The 21185-nt window shown below is 35.3% G+C and overlaps 2 protein-coding genes across 2 annotated transcripts; both read left to right on the top strand.

Annotated features, from left to right (window-relative positions):
- The first annotated feature begins 1724 nt into the window (after positions 1-1724).
- Positions 1725-6767, top strand: fosl1b (FOS like 1, AP-1 transcription factor subunit b). Its single transcript, XM_015607101.3, has 4 exons — positions 1725-3113; positions 4458-4703; positions 5205-5312; positions 6379-6767. Exons 1-4 carry the CDS (start codon positions 3030-3032, stop codon positions 6514-6516), a joined length of 576 nt encoding a protein of 191 aa, XP_015462587.1. The 5' UTR covers positions 1725-3029; the 3' UTR covers positions 6517-6767.
- An 857-nt stretch (positions 6768-7624) lies between these two features.
- LOC103025715 (acidic fibroblast growth factor intracellular-binding protein B) lies at positions 7625-19963 on the top strand. The gene is made up of 11 exons (XM_007254189.4): positions 7625-7939; positions 9372-9459; positions 9576-9774; positions 11225-11351; positions 11691-11791; positions 12031-12164; positions 14298-14406; positions 15798-15861; positions 17832-17918; positions 18104-18201; positions 19026-19963. Exons 2-11 carry the CDS (start codon positions 9375-9377, stop codon positions 19093-19095), a joined length of 1074 nt encoding a protein of 357 aa, XP_007254251.3. The 5' UTR covers positions 7625-7939; positions 9372-9374; the 3' UTR covers positions 19096-19963.
- The last annotated feature ends 1222 nt before the right edge of the window (positions 19964-21185 follow it).

Genomic DNA, 21185 nt, shown 5'->3' with positions numbered 1-21185 from the left:
ACTTATTTGACAATAGACTCCAATAATTATCAACATATGTGGAGAAATGGATGCATGGAATGTAATATAAGGGGGTTCTATTCAAGATTTCATGGGGTTGTGAAATATTGAATAGAATTATACAAAAACTACATGAAATCATTAAACAACCACAAACCATTTTTAAATAAAGCAGGCAGTGTATTACTTCGTAATACCACCTAGGGCCAGTTGGGGCGCTCCATGCCTGTAAAACAGCAGTGAGTGGCCCCAGTGAGTCAGAGCCGGGCCTCTGAGCAGCATTACTTTCTGTAATGGCTTTAAAAAAATCCCACCCACACACTTACCCACCCACGCTCAGTTTTTTGGGTAATATTTGTGGAAAATAAGCAACAAAAACAGCACGATTTAGCTGCAGCAAACAACCTGCTGCCATTTCTACAACTTTAAGGATGACCTAAATGACTAACAAAATGTTTTTAACACCTGTGTAACATTCAGATGCAGGTGTGACTAAGCTGGGGCAAATATTTTATATCCTCAAAACACAGAGACCACACCCTAAATAACAACAAATAGTAAGAACGTATACATACATACATACAAATATACTTCAGCAAGAAAATGAATTAATTTTAATTTATTAAAATAAACAAACTGCTTAAATTAGTCTAAATCCAATCCAGAGGAACACTATAAATAAAAGCTTTCTTTTTGAACTGTATGAATGTCCAGTGTTAAATAGCTACTGGAACTTTTTTTTTATGTTACCGGTGTTGAAACTTGAGTAACAAAGGATTACAAGACAACAAAGCAAAGGCTTGAATAACACCTTAGAGGGTCGGAAGAATTAAAAGGGTCAGATATTAATGTTAATAACCAGCGTCAGGTTGCAGATGTATCAGGTGTTAGACAACAAACAGGCATCAAAGGAGCAGGAGTAGAGTTTGGAGATAATACAGAAAAGAGCATTCATTTATTTTTAGTATTATATGTACATAACAGATACAGCATTTTAAAAGGTTTAAATAAAATCTTTTAACTAGCTGTATCTGTTGTCTATTGTGTTTTATGATACAATTCAAAATATTACTTTTATCATAAAGCACAATAAACTATGAATTAGTCTCATTAAAATACATTAAAATAATTCAATTGATTGTTTTTTGTTTTTTTTATAGAGCCTATTTATCTTTAGCTGTAATGTGATTTGTCCCAGTGAGAGGATGAGTCAAAAACAGAAGTAAACACAGAAATAAAGTGTTGTCTGTGTTTAAATGAATAATACACTGTGTGGTCTGTTTACTTTGTTGCCAATTATAATAACAACTGTTGGAATAATGACATGATAAAGAGAGGTCGCTGATAGTAAAGATAAAATATTAATTAAACATTCACTTTTGGTTGCATTAAATCTTTTAATGTTGATGTTGGGAAAATAACCTTTGACCTACCTTTATTTAACATTGTCTGATATGCATCTGATATGCATTTTGATGTTAAATCAACATTCTTTAAAGGCTTTCAATTGGTTGGGGCTCTGAATCTACACTCTCAGAGCTTATAGCTGAAACAAGCTCCCGTCAAATAATGATAATAATGATAATTATAAGATTAATGATAATTATTATTATGTAAATGTCTCTTTTTACTACGAGAACACAGCACATGCTGTAAGAATAGACAAGTAAGATATACATATTTAATGTACATAATGTTTAATACAATCAAAAACCATAACGTTGACAGTGATAAATGTTGTTTCAGTGCATTAGGGATGGGAAAATGAAGATTGATTCAACATACTTCTGCCAAACCAGAATATGTTTTATATTTTAGATTAGCACCTCTTGCTTACATGACAGATCTTGGCTGGATTTTCTCAGTCAGCTTTATCAAGTAGAGTCACCTGGAATCGCTTTCAGTTAACAGCTGTGCTTAAGTCGTCACAAGTTAATTACTTGAATTTCTTGGCTCCTAATGTGTTTGAGAGCATCAGTTGTAAAGTTTTGAAGAGGTAGAGCTGGTATACAGTAAAAACCCTACTTGAGTAATGTTCTGATGTCATGACAAGAAATTCTCAACTAAGTAAAGAAAAAAAAATCTATAAGAAATGAAGGTCAGTCAATCAAAAAAAAATGTCAATAATTTTGAAAGTATCCTTATGATGAAACTGGCTCTCATCAGGACCGCCCCAGGAAAGGAAGAGCAAGAGTCCCCTCTATAATGATAAATTCATCAGAGCCTCAGAAGCCTTATGTTAACAGCTCCCCAGATAAGGGCACTTAACAGGTATGTTTAACACTTTCTGTTTCTTATGTGTTTGGATGACTTCATTTTGAATGCAGGAAAATATGTATACAGCTTTGGAAAAAATATCAGACCACTTAAAATGACGAGTTTCTTTTATTTTAAACTGAACTGCTTGAATTGTTGCACCAGGAGTGGCATAAAGTTTCCAAAAGCAGTGTGTAAGACTGGTGGAGGAGAACAAGATTTCTAAACTCTTAAAACTTTATTAATATTAACTTGTTTTCTTTGCATTATTATCTGTTTTTGTTGTTATTTCAGCTATTTCTCATTTTCTACAAATAAATGCTCTAAATAATATTTTTATTGGATTTTTAAAAAATAATTGTGTCTGTATTTAAATGAGAAATACACTGCTCGGTCTGGTCGGTTGGTTTTATTCTGTTGGTGATTATAATAACTGCTGTAGGATAAAGACATGATGGAGAGAGGGTTTATTGAATGGATAGAGAGTGTCATTCTCCGGAGGAAGAAGGGAGGGACTGGAGCAGACTGGAGTAGTCTGAAAGATATTCAGTCACGTGCTTTTTTGGTTTTAGTTCCCGGGAGTGTGCGGTGCGGTCGTTTGAATCCTCCATGTGGCGCGAGGCTTTCAAATGCTGAACTTTATTTAAGTAATTAGCTAAAAGCGCGGGTTAAGATGGGAATCTGCGGGGTTTTCAGTAAAAACAGTGTAGAAACTTTACTCAGGTATTCTTAACTTTACTATGAAGTCCCTGAACAACCTCTGAGAGACCACCATGGAGATGTATCAGAGCAGAGCTGGAGCAGCTTTCAGTTATGGGCCTTACAGCGACCTGAACAGCAATGTCCACTTACACAGAGTGAGTACATTTATAACTAACATTTATTTTATTTATTTAATGAACCTGTTTTACATAAAACAGAATGTAGTCCATATACAAAAATAATACATCTATATATAATATTAAAATAATATATGTTTTTTTATAATATAATATTAATAATGTAAATAAATCTACATTTTGCCAGAAGTTTCTGGACACGCCTTGCTCAGCCAAACATATTTGCATTACATCAAATTTATCCAAATAATTTTGGACACCAAAATTTAGGCAAAAGTTTTTGAACACGCCTCTCAGCCACAAATATTTGTATTCCTCTGTGTAGCCAAACAGTTTTGGACAAATTGAGCCAAAAGCTTGTAGTTCTAGCTCTGTTGTATATATATATATATATATATATATATATATATATATATATATATATATATATATATATATATATATATATATATTGTATATTTGCATTCCACAATGTAGCCAACATTTTTTTTATCTCCCAATATTTAACCAGAAGTTTCTGGACACGCCTCTTTCAGCCACACAAACTCCAACATTGGACCAAATGTTTTTTTGCACAAGCTGTATACATGTTTTTAGCCAAATATACTGAATAATTTCATTCTACAATTTAACTAAATATTTTTGGCAACATTTAGGCAAAGGTTTCTGGACACGCCTTTCATGCATTTCACCATTTATCCAAATGTTTTTGTACACACAGCTCTATTACCTACAAATATTTGTATTCCACCATTCAGTCAAATGTTTTTGGACTTCAGCATTTAGCCAAAAGCTGGTGGTCGTAGCTCGTAGCCAAATATGTTGTATATTTGCATTCTACAATTTAACAAAATGTTTTTGGGCTCCAATATTTATGCAGACGTTTCTGGACACGCCTTTCTCACCCACACATATTTGCATTTCACCATTTAGACGAATGTTTCTGTAAACACAGCTCTATTAGATACACATATTTGTATTATATCATGTAACCAAAGGTTTTTGGTCTCCAAGATTTAGCCAAAAGCTGGTGGTCATAGCTCGTTTAGCCAAATACACTGTATATTTGCATTCTATAATTTAACAAAATGTTTTTGGACTCCAACGTATAGGCAGATTCTAGACACGCCTCACTCAGCCACACATATTTGTATTGCACTATTTAGCTGAAAGGTTTGGACTCTAAACCTCCAAATGGTTATGGTAAAAGCACAGTTAGACAAATATATAGGTGCATTTCACAATTTAGCCAAATATTTTTGCTATTTTTGTGTGTTTTTCTATTTTTCTTTCTTTTTTGAAGCTAAAGCCATGTAATTCATTTAATCTATTATTGTATTCCTCTGTTACTGTCTTTTGCAGAAACTCACAGATGCAGCCACATCCAACCCTAATCTTGATACTGTCACCTCCAGCCCAAATCTGCAGTGGCTGCTGGAGTCCTCTGTAGTTTCTGAAGCAGAGGCCGCCTGGGAGACGTTAGCCTCATTTTTGCCCTCCACACTGCCAGACTGCCCCTGTGTGTCCCAGTGTTCGAGTCCAGACCAGCTCCATTCTGGGAGAGGAGGGAGGCATCAGCACGCAGACCAAGGCCACATCAATGAAGTAGTAAGTTGGAGTTTGCCACGTGAGGGAGGTTAACAAGTAGTAGACCTTCACCTTGTGCAGATGAACACAAAAACAGTGAAAGCAGAGATGAGGCTTTTCATTTGACTCATCCAATTATGGTAAAAGGCTAATGTGATTCACACCTGAGTCACATAGGGGCCCATAGAATGAGTCACTATTGTAGCATTTGCGCGGGAGTCAGAAGGCACACACTCAGTGGGCGGACCAGCTTGTGAAAAGGGCCGTTGGTGAGTAAGAGGAGTAATATTTGGGAGGAATCTGGCCATGCTGCATTGCTGTCATCCACAAGATGGCAGTGTTATCATTTGATTGGCTCCTCACACTTCTACAGGTTATGTAAATGGGGGAAAAGGTTTGTGAGATTTAAAGGCTGCGATGATCTGGACTTTTCTCTCTATTTTTGTTTGCCATTTTGTTTTTTGGTGTGTTTGAGTTCTCACCGGAGATTGGCTGTTATTTTTCCCTCTGAATCACTTCTAGAAAGGCGTTGAGGAGTGTGAGAGGAGGCGAGCCCGCAGAGAAAGGAACAGAATAGCCGCTGCTAGATGTCGGGATCGTCGCCGCATCCTTACAGACACATTACAAAATGTGAGTCTAAAGCATTTGTGCATTTGCAAATTTGACTTGTACTTTGTGCTGCTACTTAAAATCATATGCCAGCTTGTCATATACTAGATTTGGTGATTCATGGTTTTTTCAATGTTTCATTCAGTTAAATTTTCATAGGCCCCTCCCTTTTATTTTGATTTAAAAATGTGGCTGAGCTAATGTGACTGCTAAACGTGCTTAAAAGGCAAAAGCAGCTTTTGTCTTGGAGGAGAGAGCTAATGAATCTGTGAACAGTTTGTTGTCATAGGTCGCACACCCAGAAGGCATAGTTTTATTAAGATCATCTTTGGTCCTAATTACAGACACTTTCACAGCCCAACTTTACATTAAAAGGTACTGCAAAGGTCATGCACTGTTCCAACAGGACAATCCTTGTACACATACTGCTGCCATCTCATACTGAGCTTGTCTTGAAGACAATGATACTAACTATGCCATGGCCAGCTGCATCACCAGACCTGTTGTATTTTGAGTGGAGGATGCTATAAAAAATCAGCAGGAACTGTGAATATTTAAGTTGCATGGGATGGATTAATGCAGGACATTATTTGTATATATATATATTTCTCTACAACTTCATACCAAGACATCAGGCATGTTGTGTTATACATGTATTACACAATTTCTGTAGCTCAATAAAAATGACAAAGAGTTGCCCATATCAGTCTAATTTGTAGTGACTTATTGTTTCTAGCATTTCAATCTAATACTTCCAAAGTCACTGTTTTTGCAACCAAATGTTTTAAGAGTTCAGAAATCAATATTTGGTGTAATAACCCTGGTTTTAATCACAGTTTTAATGCAATCTGGGCATGTTCTCCTCCACCAGTCTTACACACTGCTTTTGGATAACTTTATGCCACTCCTGGTGCAAAAATTAAAGCAGTTCAGCTTGCTTTGATGGCTTGTGATCATCCATCTTCCTCTTGATTATATTCCAGAGGTTTTCAATTAGGTAAAATCAAAAATCAAAGAAACTCATCATTTTTAAGTGGTCTCATTTATTTGCAGAGCTGTATGTCAAACTCTTGTATTTTACCTTTAGGAGACAGAACGGTTGGAGCATGTGAAATCTCAGCTGGAGGAGGAGATTGCTGGGCTTGAGAGGGAGCGAGAGAGGCTGGAATTAATCCTGGAGGCCCACAGGCCCGTCTGCAAGATGGAAGGATTCAGTCTTGAATAACTGCCAACCCTGAAGAAGCTCAGAACTGAGTCTGCAGGTTCAGACCAGTCCTTATAACCAATGTATTAGTTCAGGAAAACTAAAAGACAGTTGAGTTTCCTATAGTAACTGCATGTTTTTTTATAAATAGTATATGTTGTTCTGATAATTCATGCCATAAACACTTTACAACATTATCAGAATATATAATTGGAGCCTCCTTGCTGCATACGTGCTTGTAACACAGTACATGTTTGAAATAATAAAAAACAGAAACTTAATGACTCATTAGTTTGGGATCTAATTATTTCTTCTATATTTTTTTTGCAGGTGTAAAAATATGAATTGCTATTAGTTACCACACACATAGACTTTCAATTTTTTCAGACATTTCTTACAATTTTTCCAAGCTCTCATTATAAATCACGTGGTCATGATCAAAGTCAACACAATTCAAAATGTGAGTTAACACTTTTTTAAATATTAAAACATGAAGGTCAGTCAATCTGAAAGATTTCAAGGACTTTGAAAGTATCCTCAAATGCAGTCGCAAAAATTAAAAAGTGAATCTTTCTTTGATTTTTTGAATTTTTGGATCTTGTAACACAAATCTGATGGTATAATCCAATTTGCAAAATGCAAAAATTGAAAGTAAAGAAAAGCTTATTTTTTTCCATTTTTCCTGAAATTCCAATTGTGAGGGGCAGAGATGCACAAACTAAAATTTCTTGTACACTGCACTACATAAAAAAATAAAATGATGAGTTTTTATAATAAATTTTCTATTTCTGCATTTAGCCTAAAACGTAGCAATATATATTAATATATTAATTGTAATGTAATTAATACTTGTTACACTGACCACTAACCGGATTCAGATCAATTCAGATACATTTCTTCTTTACCAAAGTAAATGGAAAAATTGAGTCTTATATCCTGTTTATTTTTAATGTTCAAATTTATCCTGAAATAGTTAGAAAATTGAACTGATAGACATTATACTGATCCATGTGATCCCTTTGGAAAATTGATGTGTTGGAGTGGCAGCTCGGGCTCCTGCCACAGCAGTAGGTGGCAGCAATGTAGCGCAGTAAGGTGTTGAAAATGCGCTCAGAGAGTTTAGAGTGAAGGACGCGCTGTTTACTGAACTCCGGCTCCGTGTGTGAAGTGAAGACTAGCGGATATAAAAGTGTAGATTAGGAGTTTTATATATTTATTGTCAGCAGATTTAGCTCAGCTACAGCAGCGGGTTCAGTATCAGGCGGCGGGTTGTGGCGGTTCAGTACAGTTAGTTAGCGAATCTGCTAATTTCCCACAGTGTTCAGATGCCTCTGATTCAGCAGCACCGCGGTAACCGGCTTCCTGCGTTACAGTATTTACAGCTACATATCAGCTAACGACCACCGGCTGCTCCACGCACCCAGAGCGGGGCAGAAATAGCTCGGTAAGATCAAGCTTATAGGTGCTGAACAGATTATCTCCCACCTGTTTGTTTCAAAAGGCTTAAGAACAGTAGTTACATTTATATTACAACTCTTTCTGCCCATGTATTTTTCGTCTATGAACTAAAATTATTATTTACCTTTTATTTATATACAGCTTTATTTTTATATTTTATATAACACATCAGTTTCTGAATCAATTTCTCTGATTTTGCTGTTTATAGGTATATGTTTGAGTAAAATTAATACTGTTGTTTAACTCATAAACTATGGACAACATTTCTCCCAAATTACAAATAAAAAAAATGTGCAGAAAATGAGAAATGGCTGAAATAAAGAAAAAGGTGCAGAGCTTTCAGACCTCAAATAATGCAAAGAAAACAAGTTCATATTTATAAAGTTTTAAGAGTTCAGAAATCAATATTTGGTGGAATAACCCTGGTTTTTATCACAGTTTTCATGCATCTTGGCATGCTCTCCTCCACCAGTCTTGCACACTGCTTTTGGATATTTTTATGCCAAAAATTCAAGCAGTTCACGAAAAAAAGTAAATACGTTTTCAGGGTATTTAAACAGAATCAACAGATATAACAATCATTATTAGCCGCCTTTATATGCCATTTTAAAATTCATTTTTTATAGTTAAACAGCATAGAATATCATCTCTGTCCAATGGAAAATAAATATCTCCTTTTTTGTTGATTTTTAGTTTACTACATAATTTGAACACACAAACTCTCCCTTAAATATCTTTTTGAATGGACCAATAGAAATTCTCCAAAATTACCTGAAGTAGACTCATTTTTTTCATTGACTTCCTTTTAAAGTTAAGAAGGTTTTATCTCTCGCTTGTAAAGTTGCTATTTGGAAATATATGTTTTTCATTGGACAGCGACAATATGCACTCTGTTCTAATATGCACTAATATCTAAGTAAGAAATAAAACACAAGAGGGAGTGCTATAACATGTGATTTTGGCACTACAGTAGATCAGCTCAGCAGTGTCAATTTTACACGTTATACCATGAACCTCGAGTGTATTATTGCGATTATACCAAAGTTCTATTATTATCACTGTTTCTTGAAAGATTTTAAGTTAAAATAACGAGAAAATATGATCTGTTTGGTTGTAAACACTCCGCAAGTTAAAATAGTTCCATTGCTGCACTGTTTGTAGCTGTGCTGTTTGGCCTGTAAGCGCTGCATCGCGGAGAGCTTCGGTTACAGTGCATTACCGGCTGATAACGGCATGAACGCCTCTCAGCCAATCACATTGCAGGGTCGGAACTACCTGTGCTACAATATCCATTATATTTAGATAAAAATAATTGTAGAAAATTAAAAAGTAATGGAGACATGTTTTTTTGCATGACAGACGATTGCAACTAAGCAAAATAAACAATGCAATTTGTGAGCTGTTCTGTGCATTTTTAGACAATGACGATGGAACTGGATGTCTTTGTGGGAAACACCACCATCATCGATGAAGAGGTGTACCAGCTGTGGTTGGATGGATTCTCAGGTGTGGAATTAATCTTATTTCCTGAGGCCTGAATTTTAAGAGGATTGGTTACTATGGATAATATGCATTGATTTATTGCTATTATGTATAATCTCTGTTCACTTTCTGTGGTGCAGTGGCTGATGCGGTGAAGATGCGGCTGGAGAACGGTGCGTTGGGCGAGTGTGAGGTCAGTGGAGAGGTGTTGCATAGTGACACCATGGACCAGTACAGAACCTTCCAGATGTGTGAGCGACTACTGCACTGCCCATCTAAGCTGGCCAATCAGCTTCTCTTTCAGATACCTGCTCACCACCAGGCCATGCTCATTGAGAGGTATAGTGCAGGAAGCTGCTCTCATGGTAGATGCATCTATTTATTGTAACTGGGATCAGATTGATATAAATATATGAAACAGATTCAGATCAGATTTAGTTAATTATCTGTATGTAAGCATACACTTTGGGTTTTCACATTTATAAATATATGTATACAGTCATACAGTATTTGACATCATGAGGATAAGATGGGGTGATGATCATCCAGCATACTGATCTCACCAACACTTATATTACTTAATGCAATTAAATTCTTACAAAAATGGTCCAAGACAAAAGAAGTTACTTCTAATTCTCCTTAAATACCCTTAATTTCAGAAAAAACAATGAAAACATTGTATGCTTGCCCAAATGGTCATAATCACAGTTTTCTGCATTAAGATTAAAAACTGAATAATATGTCTAAGGTTCAAGGGTTTGTGCATTGCTTTTCAAATGTAAAGTATAAACACAATATTTTCTGCATTGTAGATTAATACGGAAGCAATCCAAACTATGAAGAAAAACATACGTTAATATGGTTAACAAAAAAGTGTTTAAAAAAAGCAGAATTGATAATTCTTGCTTAGATGACATCTTTGCACATCTTGGCTGGATTTTCTCAGTCAGCTTTATAAGGTAGAGCCACCTGGAATTAAGGTTTCAGTTAACAGCTGTGCTGAACTCGTCAAGAGTTAATAACTTGAATTTTTTACACTCTTAATGTGTTTAAGAGCATCAGTTGTAAAGTAGTGAAGAGGTAGAGTTGGTGTACAGCGAATAGCTCTATTTGAGTAATATTAAAATCCATATTATGACAAGAACTACTCAACTAAGTAAAGAAACAAATACTTTAAGTAATGAAGTTCAGTCAATCTAAAAAAAAAGTTCAGATCTTTGAAAGCTACCTCAAGTGCAGTTGCAAAGACCATAAAAAGTATGATGAAACTGGCTCTAATTAGCGTTATTAGCTTTAGAAACCACAAGTTAACAGCACCCCAGATAAGAACCACCTAAATGCTGCACAGAGTGTTTTTACACCTTTAATCTATGTGTTCCTTCATAGCCTGGATGACTTCAATATTCGTTTACAATGTAGGAAAAAAGCATTGAAAAACTTTGGACTGGTATTGTATAGTAGGGTTTATATTGGTATAACATCATGTTCCAGCATGTGTTGCTATCATGTAATAAAACAATGGACTGTTTTTGTTATATTATAGCAAATTTTAACAGAGATAAAAGGATTTAAAACCCTTAAAATGATCACTGAGCAGTTCTCTGCATGTAGATTTGTGATTAGTATAACACAAGACAAGCTTTAGGAGTGTCATTAAAGATGTTGTTTTGACGTTTCTATCAGCTGACTGTAATTTACTTAGCAGTTACACTGTAACACTGGATGCATTAGTCCACTGAACACTTTTATAGATTGCATTCATAGTATTAATGTGTTTGTTGATTTGTAGGTACTATGAGTTTGATCACATGTTTGCCAGAGAGGTTCTGGGAAAGAAACTTTCTAAAGGGACCAAGAAGGACTTGGATGACATCAGCTCAAAAACAGGGATTGCTCTCAAGAGCTGCCGTCGACAGGTGGGCCAGACACTGAGACTTTCACTACTCCGGGGCAGCACACAAGTTACCAACCAGCTGGTGCTGTCAGTTGACATTTGTTATTTATATCATCACAATATCAACACTTACTTATAAGTAATCTTATAAGTCTTATCTAAATGTTTAAGCATATATAGTCGATTGCATTTAGTTTTGGTTTACTAAATGTAAACAATTTCACATTTTCTTTACTTCTGCACATTCTAAATACAGTTTATTTGTTTAACATATAATATTGCAAACATGTTATAGATGTACACTAGTATAGATTTATGGCAGTTACGGTTTTACTGCTATTCCTTTTTACTTTTTCCTCAGTTTGATAATTTCAAGCGGGTGTTTAAAGTGGTGGAGGAGCTGAAGGGCCCCCTAGCGGAGAATGTTCAGCATCACTTCCTCCTGTCTGACCTACTGGCCAAGTAAGAATGGACATTAAGAGAAATTCATCTCACTTAGAATTGACACAAAAGAGTAAATACAAGAAATATAGCACTAAATTGTGATTGTTGATGAACACTTCGTTATTCCACTTCCTTTTTACTCACCACCCTGATCACTGTCCCTCTCTACCAGTCATTTTATATATAGTTGTATCATTTTAACCCCTTAAACCCCTTTAATCTCCTCTCCTCACTCACTCATCCCTCTCTGTCTGCAGGGACTATGCTGCTGTTGTATTTTTTGCAAACAGTCGCTTTGAGACAGGAAAGAAAAAGCTGCAGTATCTCTCTTTTCAGGATTTTGCCTTCTGTGCTTGTCAGCTCATCAGCTATTGGACCGTAGGAGCTGTTGGTAAGCTGAGTGCACACTAATGTTTATTAAATGAGATTATATACATTATATACCGGTAATTAAAATGTTAATTTTCTCACTATTTACAAAAAATAACATTTGATGATGGTAACCAATGTTTTTTAAAAAGACCATTTACTTGATGTAGATGTAGATAAGGTGCTAAAGAAATGATTTATTAAGGATGATTTGGTTTTCAAAGTGGAAGACACAGTGGACAAATTGTTCAAGGCTTATGTACAGTATGATTGTGTGGATAGAAGGGAGTAAACATTTCTAAAGTCTAACAATTTATTTTATAAAATGTATGTGATTTTGGCCACAGAAAACATTCAGATGTAAGTTTTCAAGTCTAATTACAACCCAGTTATTTCGTAGTTAGTAATCTGAAAAATCTCAAGAACTTTAAAAGTATCCTTAAGTGCAGTCGCGAAGACCATAAAACGTTATGATGAAACTGGCTCTCATCAGGAAATGTATTTTTTTATTTGTTTACCCTTTTTTAAGTAACCTGCCAGCATTTTTGTCAATTTTCTGCCCGATATTAAATAGCTGTATCTTGAAGATTTCTCTTTGAGTATCACATATAAAGCTTTCATGTTTAACAAGTAACATTCCTAAAATTCTTAATTGTAATTGTAATAAAAAATATATATATATTGAAGTAAATATGCAACTGTCAAAATGTAATGAATAAAAACCATAACATTCTTGACATTTTTACATTTTAAAATCATTCCTAAAATTCCTAAATACAAATTATTCATTTCATTGTCCTCCAAACCTTTTGTTTCTTTATGTTTTTCTAGTTTTTTCACTCATCAGTGATTCCTCTTAAAACTGATCTGAAATGATTAAGTGTATTAAGAGTACAATACAGCTACTCCAAGTGTTTTTTAGGAGTCCCCAAAGCTCTCAAACCTTTCAAAATGTGAAAAACTTATTTTACTGCAGAGATAAAAGGATTTGTATCACCTTTGCCTTTGGCCCATGGCCCATATACAGGCCAAGGAATGTTAAGGGGTTAATACATGATCCTTTATGTGTTTTTGTATAATTGGATGACTGCAGTATTCATTTACTATTTAGGAAAATTATAAGGTATGTCCAAACTTTTTACTGACTCTCAGCGTTTGTACAGTTTTGAAAAACCTGGAAAAATCATGACATTTGAATATAGCAATTTCCAGGCCTGGATAAGTTTAGGAAAAAAATACAAATACCCATAAAGTTTTGGAAAAGTCATAGAAATTTGGTTTATAAATCTTTGTGTTTCAGTTTATCAATGGAGAACATCTATTTTGATCTAACAAATACATCAGCTCAGAGTTAATTCAGTAATTTAGCCCTACACAATGGAGCTCTCAGCATCTAACACACATTTTATCATTAAAGATTGTGTGTCAACATTTTTATCTGATTCATTTTACTATAATCAGTTTAAATTATAGTTTTATTTGATTTTTGGTTTTATTGTCTATGTCTGCACTGAAGGCATGGAACCTTGAAAATATGGAAAAGTCATGAAAGGATAGGGAGTTTATTCCAATGTACAAAATTGCTGTGTAGGAATGCAGTGCAATTTAAGTGCACTATTCATATATGGGCTTTTCAAATGTCATCAGTCTGTGTTTGAAGACAGCAAAAGGCCCTTTAAGTCTATGCTGATGGTTTCTCTTAGCCATGCCCTTTTGGAATACCACTGGGCCCAATAAGAGTTTTGCATATTCTGGAGAAGTATGTGGAAAAGTATGCCCCCTGAGCTATTTACAAATAGCACATAATACCACAGTACTAAAATATGAGATCTTATCTCCCACAGTGCATAACGTCTGCTTAGTTACACGGTGGATTGAAAGATTGTTATATGTATCAACATAGTGTGCTTATGCCATGTCATTTACATCACCTCTAAAAATAGCAGCCAGTTCTGCACCGGCCAGCGCTCTGTCTGTGCCAGTGGAAAACCAAGCAGTGCTTATCGCCAAGCCAGTGCTTGCTTGGCTGGATCCAGACTGGAAAGTGGCAGTAATGGTCAACTGGGTGCCAAAGCTGGAACAGAATTATTTCACATAATGTCTTAGACATTAGCATGGTAGTATTTCCCCCTCATTGCCCCTCTCTGTTGGTTAGATAACATGATGGACGACATGGATGTAGATCTGGAGAAAGAGTTTCTGCATGATCTGAAAGACTTGAAGGTTCTGGTTAATGACAAGGACATGCTGGACCAACATAAAAGGTAGAGGAGCTTAATTTTAATTCATATCAAATTGATAAAAAAAAAAAAGTGATGGGTGCATCATAATTGCATACTTAAGCAATAATACAAGAGAAAGTGCTGTAGTACCGTAGATGAGCACAGCAGTGCAAATATTACAGATTATAGCACAAACCTCAAGTGTGTTATTGGAATTATACCACAGTTCTATTATCGCTGTTTATTAAAAGATTTTGAGTAAAAAAGAAGACCAGAAAATACGATCTGTTTGGTTATAAACATATATTTAGCTCCACCAGTTAAAATAGTTCCACTGCTGCTCTGTTTGTAGCTGCGCTCTTTGGCTTGTAAGCGCTGCATAGTTGCTAGGTTACCTGTATCTGGCGAAGTAATACATGAAGAGCTTCGGTTACAGTGCATTACCGGCTGATAATGGCACTCATAAAATGCCTCTCAGCCAATCAAATTGCAGGGTTTGAACTAGCTGTGGTATATTAATATATAATAAGGTAATGCTAACTTACTGCTTACTATTAATGTAGTCTGAGTGTGGTTTTAAGTATGATTAGGGGTGGAAATCATGATATGTGCCCTTGGTTGCCCTCAGTAACGATGTTATCATGATTAGGGCTGGAAAAAAAACACAATATGTTGCCCTTGGTAACGATGAAATCATGATACTGTGAGTCTGTGATGCTCAATGTATTGTGGGACAATTGTTTATGATACTTCACAGCACCTCTGTTACTGTTATAAATGTCAGTTGTACAGAATTTCACAACCAATATTCTTCACTGCAGGTTTACCCTGTTCATTTGATTAGCGCCAACATGTGGAGTAATGAAGCAGTAACTTAAATTTAAGTCATTTAAATCGAGGGGCGAGTCTTGGAGAGTTAAGAGCGTCTCAAGAGCGTGTTTTAAAAAATATCTATATTTGACAGCGTGTATCAATAAAGTATTGCCAACAAAAACAATAAGAAATGTTTTGATATTAATATATTGTCCCACCCCTACTTACTATGCACTCTAATATATAGCAAAACAGTGTGAGATAGAGAGAAGAGCTTTTCATTTCTGGAACTATTATGAAAAATGGTGGACAATGATGCAATTACAGTGGCAACAGCCCCTTTTAGTGTCACTTTTAATGACATATGTTGGAGTAAAAACACCTCATTACTTTCTGTTCATACAAATTTGCATTACACTATTTTGTGTAACCAAACCCATACTACAAATACTACTAAGATTAATATATAGTATATAATATACTTTTAATTATTTGTGTTGTATGCAATTGGGACAAATCGTAGTCTGTACCTTATAGTAATAATGAGCCATAGGGAATTGGGATGCAGCCCATGTTTGTTTTTTCTTCCTGTTCATGTGTTTTCTATGTTTTTGTCACAGCCTAGTGTGTTCCCAGCTCAGGGGAAGAATCAGAGTCTTCACTGAGATGGAGGCCAACTTTAAGGTGAGAAATGTGCTTTATATAGTTATTTAAGACACTTTTGGACCATTTAAACTTTTGGTTCCATAAAGAACCATGACTGAGTCTCCTAAAAGCCTCTAAGCACAGAAATGACTCTTAATTAGTCAAGCGAGCATCACACTGAGTACTCTCTCTAACATTTAAGGAGATCTTAACACTTCTCTGATGTTTCTCTGGTCTGGTCCTTGAAGTAATTTGCCTCTTGGTTTGGTTTGGCTTCTCAAGAGGAAAAGCACAAGTGCAATAAAATGGATTAGCATGTATCTCAGTGCAATTTAGCATGGAGCACCAGCAGAGATATAATTTGTTAGCAGCTGTAGTTATTAACTGAATGATAAATCAGGTTAAACTGCACCTGAACAGCCATTTAGCTCAAATATGAGAAGTATATTTGATAGTATATCTGCTTGAGGCTGGATCACAATCTCACCACAATCAAAATGCTCCACAGTTTGTTTGGTACTGGACAGAGACCCCCCGTTCATAGGTCTCAGTACGGTTGTTTTGGTCCACACCTAAATGTGATTTACTGTTTTTTCACCTGCTGAAACTACACTAAGGGTGCAGTTGAACCAGAATGTGTTTTAATCTGATTAAATTCTGTGCTGGTGTGAAAACACACTGAGATCCTTTTTAAACTGGACCTATATTTGTAGTATGGTTGAAAATGTAAAGAACCTAACAACTGGTAAAGTACATTAACATAAAGTGAAGGATATTTAGGCCTCTTTATACAAGCAAAATTGGTTATATTGTGCCACCATTCAATAATCGATCTTTTAGACCATAGCCATGTTTCTTGCTCTAGGGTTATACATGCAACTTTAAACAAATATAAATTTGCCTTAGTATATTTTTTATTAGAGATTGTATAAGCTTGCTGTTTGTTACACGACTGGCCAAATCTCATCATAGAGTCAGAGTTAGACTAACTCGCACACACTGCTATGAACTTTGGTTCATTTTAAATATGTAATCCAACACAGTGGTATGATGTTCCTATCTGTAGATTAAATTAATTTGTAGGTCCACCAACTTATCCTGGAAATTATGTTCCAGTTTTGTTATCTGAAAAAAAAAACTGTATGGGTAGTTTATTAAACCATACTGAAAAAAGAAAGAATTGCTCATATTCACACATAAATATGACTCTTTGGTGTCATAACGCAAATCTCACCCCTAGTGTGGGAGACTGGGGCTGATATTTGCAGTGTGTGAGAAAAATGACACTTGTCTGCAGATCCATACAATGTATTAAAATGTTTCAAGTCATATATCTAAAAAAGGCATTCATTTGTCTTAAATTGTCATAAATCCATCTCCCAAAGGTTTTAAAAATACCATAGACAGTAAAAATTGTTTTGTTTTTATTTTCCTGAAATCACATTTTGCAGTTTCTACATTCGATATAAACTAAGTAGAACCAACAGCTTTATTGATGGCTCTGAGGAGTGCTATTTTTACATACATTTATTACTTGCTGTAGATTAAGTATAGACACTATTGTCACATGGTGAAACTGTAGGCAGGGTTAGATAACCCTAATTTTGTTCTGTTTTGGTTTGTGCAAAACTTTTGATTTATTTTTGTAAGAACATTTTATTTTATTTTTAATCAAAAAATATAGAAATCATAAATTTACTAAAGTTATTGCATAAGTAGTCTTAATTTAGTCTTTGAGTGGTTTTATAAAAAATAAATAAAACATAAAACAATTCTCATACTTAACATACTTGATAATAAAAATAATAAATGAAAGCAGAAAGAATTCTTTTGTATTTTTGTATTTGAAGTTGTATTATGTTTTAAGTTTCTTTTTCTCTTTCTTTTTTAGGTTTTTATTTTTTTTTCTGAACAAAACTCACCTCACTATAATATTTACCACCAGTTTTACTGCTTATTTAAACAGAATGATATTTAGTCGTATTGATATTTCACGATTGATTGTACAGAACCTTTCCAGAGCCCTGATTAACATCGCCTCCAAACTCACCAACACCAAAGACGTGAGGGATTTGTTCATCGACCTGGTGGAGAAGGTACAGTCCTCCTCCTGTTGTTTAGAACATGTGGTTTGAGTTAAATGACATGACAGAACCAGAGTGTTTGTTTTTCCCCCCATTTGAAGCACTTCAGCCGATGCTCTCTTACTGTTTTTGCTGAGAACAAACAGCCCCTGCTGAGATGAGATAACATTGTCTGAAACGCTCCCCTCTGCCCTCAGTTCATTGAACCGTGCAGATCTGATAAATGGACAGCTGGAGATCTCACACTTTTCCTCACCCACTACACCAGTACTGCCAGCACTCTGGAGACATTCAGGTTAGGGTGTGTGTACTGTATACAGCTCTGGGGAAAAAAATAGAAGACCACTTAATGATGATGTTTTTCCTTGATTTTGCCCAATTGACATAAAGTGGCATAAAGTTATCCAAAAGCAGTGTGTAAGACTGGTGGAGGAGAACATGCCAAGATGCATGAAACAAACTGTGATTAAAAATCATGGTTATTCCACCAAATATTGATTTCTGAACTCATCTTTTTTGTTATTTTAGCCATTTCTCATTTTCTCATTTCTCATTTCCTGCAAATAAATGACAATATTTATATTTGAAATTTGGGAGAAATGTTGTCCGTAGTTTATAGAATAAAACAACAATGTTCATTTTACTCAAACATATACCTATAAATAGAAAAATCAGAGAAACTGATTCAGAAACTGAAGTGGTCTCTTAATTTTTTCCAGAGCTGTATATATATATATATATAAGTGCATGTGTGTGTGGTTTAAAGGATGTTCTTTGCCAATAAAGGTAGTTTGCTTTGCTTTTAAGACCATATTGTGCCATTAATATAATGGCAATATAATGATTATTATAATAATGCAAAATACCCTTTTAAAGTGAAAATGACTATTAAAATACAAGTTATTGTATTCTCTTCACCTTTAATTGAGTTTATGTTCTAATATTGTACAACAACTCGTTAATGTAATTATCGTGACAGGCCTAATAAAAGGTCTCTATACTCTATCCTAATCTGCTTATTTACATATACTACATCTGCATGATTTAATAATTCATTTCAAAAACACCGTAGTATTTCTGTTGGTTTTGTAATAAGAGCATATCTGTGTCTCTCTGCAGGTATCAAGTGATATGGGAAAGATACATGGGCGTTGTTAAAAGCTGCATCCTGAAAATGTACCATGATTAAAACAAAGCTGGTCTCTGCAGTGTTGTGTGTGTGTGTGTGTTTTCCTGTTTACACCTGGTCACATCATGTAAAACATGCATTTATACTTAGTCAAATGTGTCTCTGGATGCCTTGGTGTCGTAAGTCGTATAAGGAGAACTTTTGTTTTTTAAATGCATATTTTGTAGAGATGGATGTATTTACACTAGGCCTGCAATGATTAGTCGATATAATCGGCCATGTCCATTAATTACATTTGTCGACTACAAATTTCATTGTCGAATAATCGTTAATTTGTAACAGTACTGCATTATACAAAGTGCTGGGGACAGAAGCGCAATGGGAGATGGGTAATGGGCTCACTTAAACAGTTTACATTTAACTTAGTCTCCAAAAGTGCCCAAATATAACAGATTACTAATTTAAACACTATGCCTTTAAAATCTCATGTCCAGCTCTTTCTATTGTTTTTAGAGATGGAGAACATGGCAGAAATAATCGTTGACTAATCGACTAATCGGAAAAAAGAATCATCAGATTAGTCGACTACCAAAATAATCATTAGTTGCAGCCCTAGTTTACACTGCTATAACATGGCTCAAATATGTATCAGCCAACCTCCTGATGTGAATTGAGTGATTTGAATTTGTATCTAAAAATGCAAAGAATATTCGACAAATTATTTGTCTGGAAATAGCAAAAAAAAAAAGCTGGAAAGCTGTTGGAAAACCAGTAAAAGGACTTTATTTTAAGTCATATAGTTCTGGTATATGTTGGTATATATATATAACATATATATTAAGTCAGACATAATTAAGTAAATGTTGGTTATATAATTCAGGCATTTTTGGAAAAAATGAGACCTTACTCAAAGTACATGAAGCAACCAGTTGTAGGCTAGAGATGCACAGCGTTTCTAAAGCACTTTTTAGAATTTAGCAATCTTAACTTTTACTTAACTTTTTTTAGTTTATTTATGAGTCTGATTGATTGTACTTTCTTAAAAGTAATATTCTTACAACATGAACTGTTGTTCTCCGGTTAGAACTTGTTTAGCTACTTTAGCTGCGTTTGTTACAGATAAAAAGTCACAGAATTCTGTTCAGCTGAGTACATTTCAGCCACAGATGAATAGTTCAATTGTTTTATTTGGCTTCAGGGTTTTATAATACTAAATTTAGTATTGTTTTGAAGAAAGTTATATTGTTACAAATGTATAAACTCTATTAAATCAAATATTTGTTTTCTAATAATGCCTGAGTTTGTGTTTCTTCATCTTTCAAGCCACTTTTCACTCGCACATGTTTACTGAGGCAGATAAAGAGAGTTCACCCTGTTAGAGCGGAGTTAAAACAATGTTTTTACACCGTCAAAAACAACAACTGTGACAGTGTGTTTGTGTGCGAGAGTGTGTGAATGTGTGCCTCAAGGGGTACTTCATCAGCAGGGGGCTACGGTTGGAATGGCGGCTCTGCAGAAGGCCAATGGGGGGGTGCTGACGGGAAACTTTTACTGCCTTGTAAAAATCTGTGAACTGTGACAGCTGTCACCCCCATATCCGTCCCAAATGGCTGTGGAAAATTCCTCCCAATTTCAGCACAAAAGTTCTGGAGCCTCTTCAGGAGACCTTTCGCTTAAGCCGCATTGTGCCCAGCTGTGTCTCAGAAAACCTGACTACCTCAGCTGCCTAGCCGCCGTGCTAATGGTGCTCAAACCTTGGGATTAATGAAGAAATATGACATATTCCTGGCACTGGGTGGAATATGTTGGATGAGTGCGTTCCAGCAGCAGATACGGGGGCCTGTTCTCACTAATTTGTGCCCACATTCCTCAAGTCCTCTTACAGGCAGTAAATATGCACAATGACAGATTTGAGGGGGCAGATAGAAGATGCTGCAGATACGCTCTTAAAAATAAAGGTGCCAAAAAGAGTGCTTTGCAGCGAAGCCACTGAAGGAAAAGCTGTGAGTGAGTGAGTCCTTCTTTAAAGAGCCGTTTCTGTAAAAGATGCACAGGTGTGAAGATACTACACCATACTACATCCTCCCTCAAACCCAGTTGTAAGACTAAGCTGCAGAAGAAGAACTTAAATAGGAGTTCAACAGATTTAC

The sequence above is a fragment of the Astyanax mexicanus genome, chromosome 17 (assembly GCF_023375975.1).
Source record: "Astyanax mexicanus isolate ESR-SI-001 chromosome 17, AstMex3_surface, whole genome shotgun sequence".
Classification (NCBI taxonomy): Eukaryota; Metazoa; Chordata; class Actinopteri; order Characiformes; family Acestrorhamphidae; genus Astyanax; species Astyanax mexicanus.
This window is presented reverse-complemented; position numbering and strand designations above follow the sequence as displayed.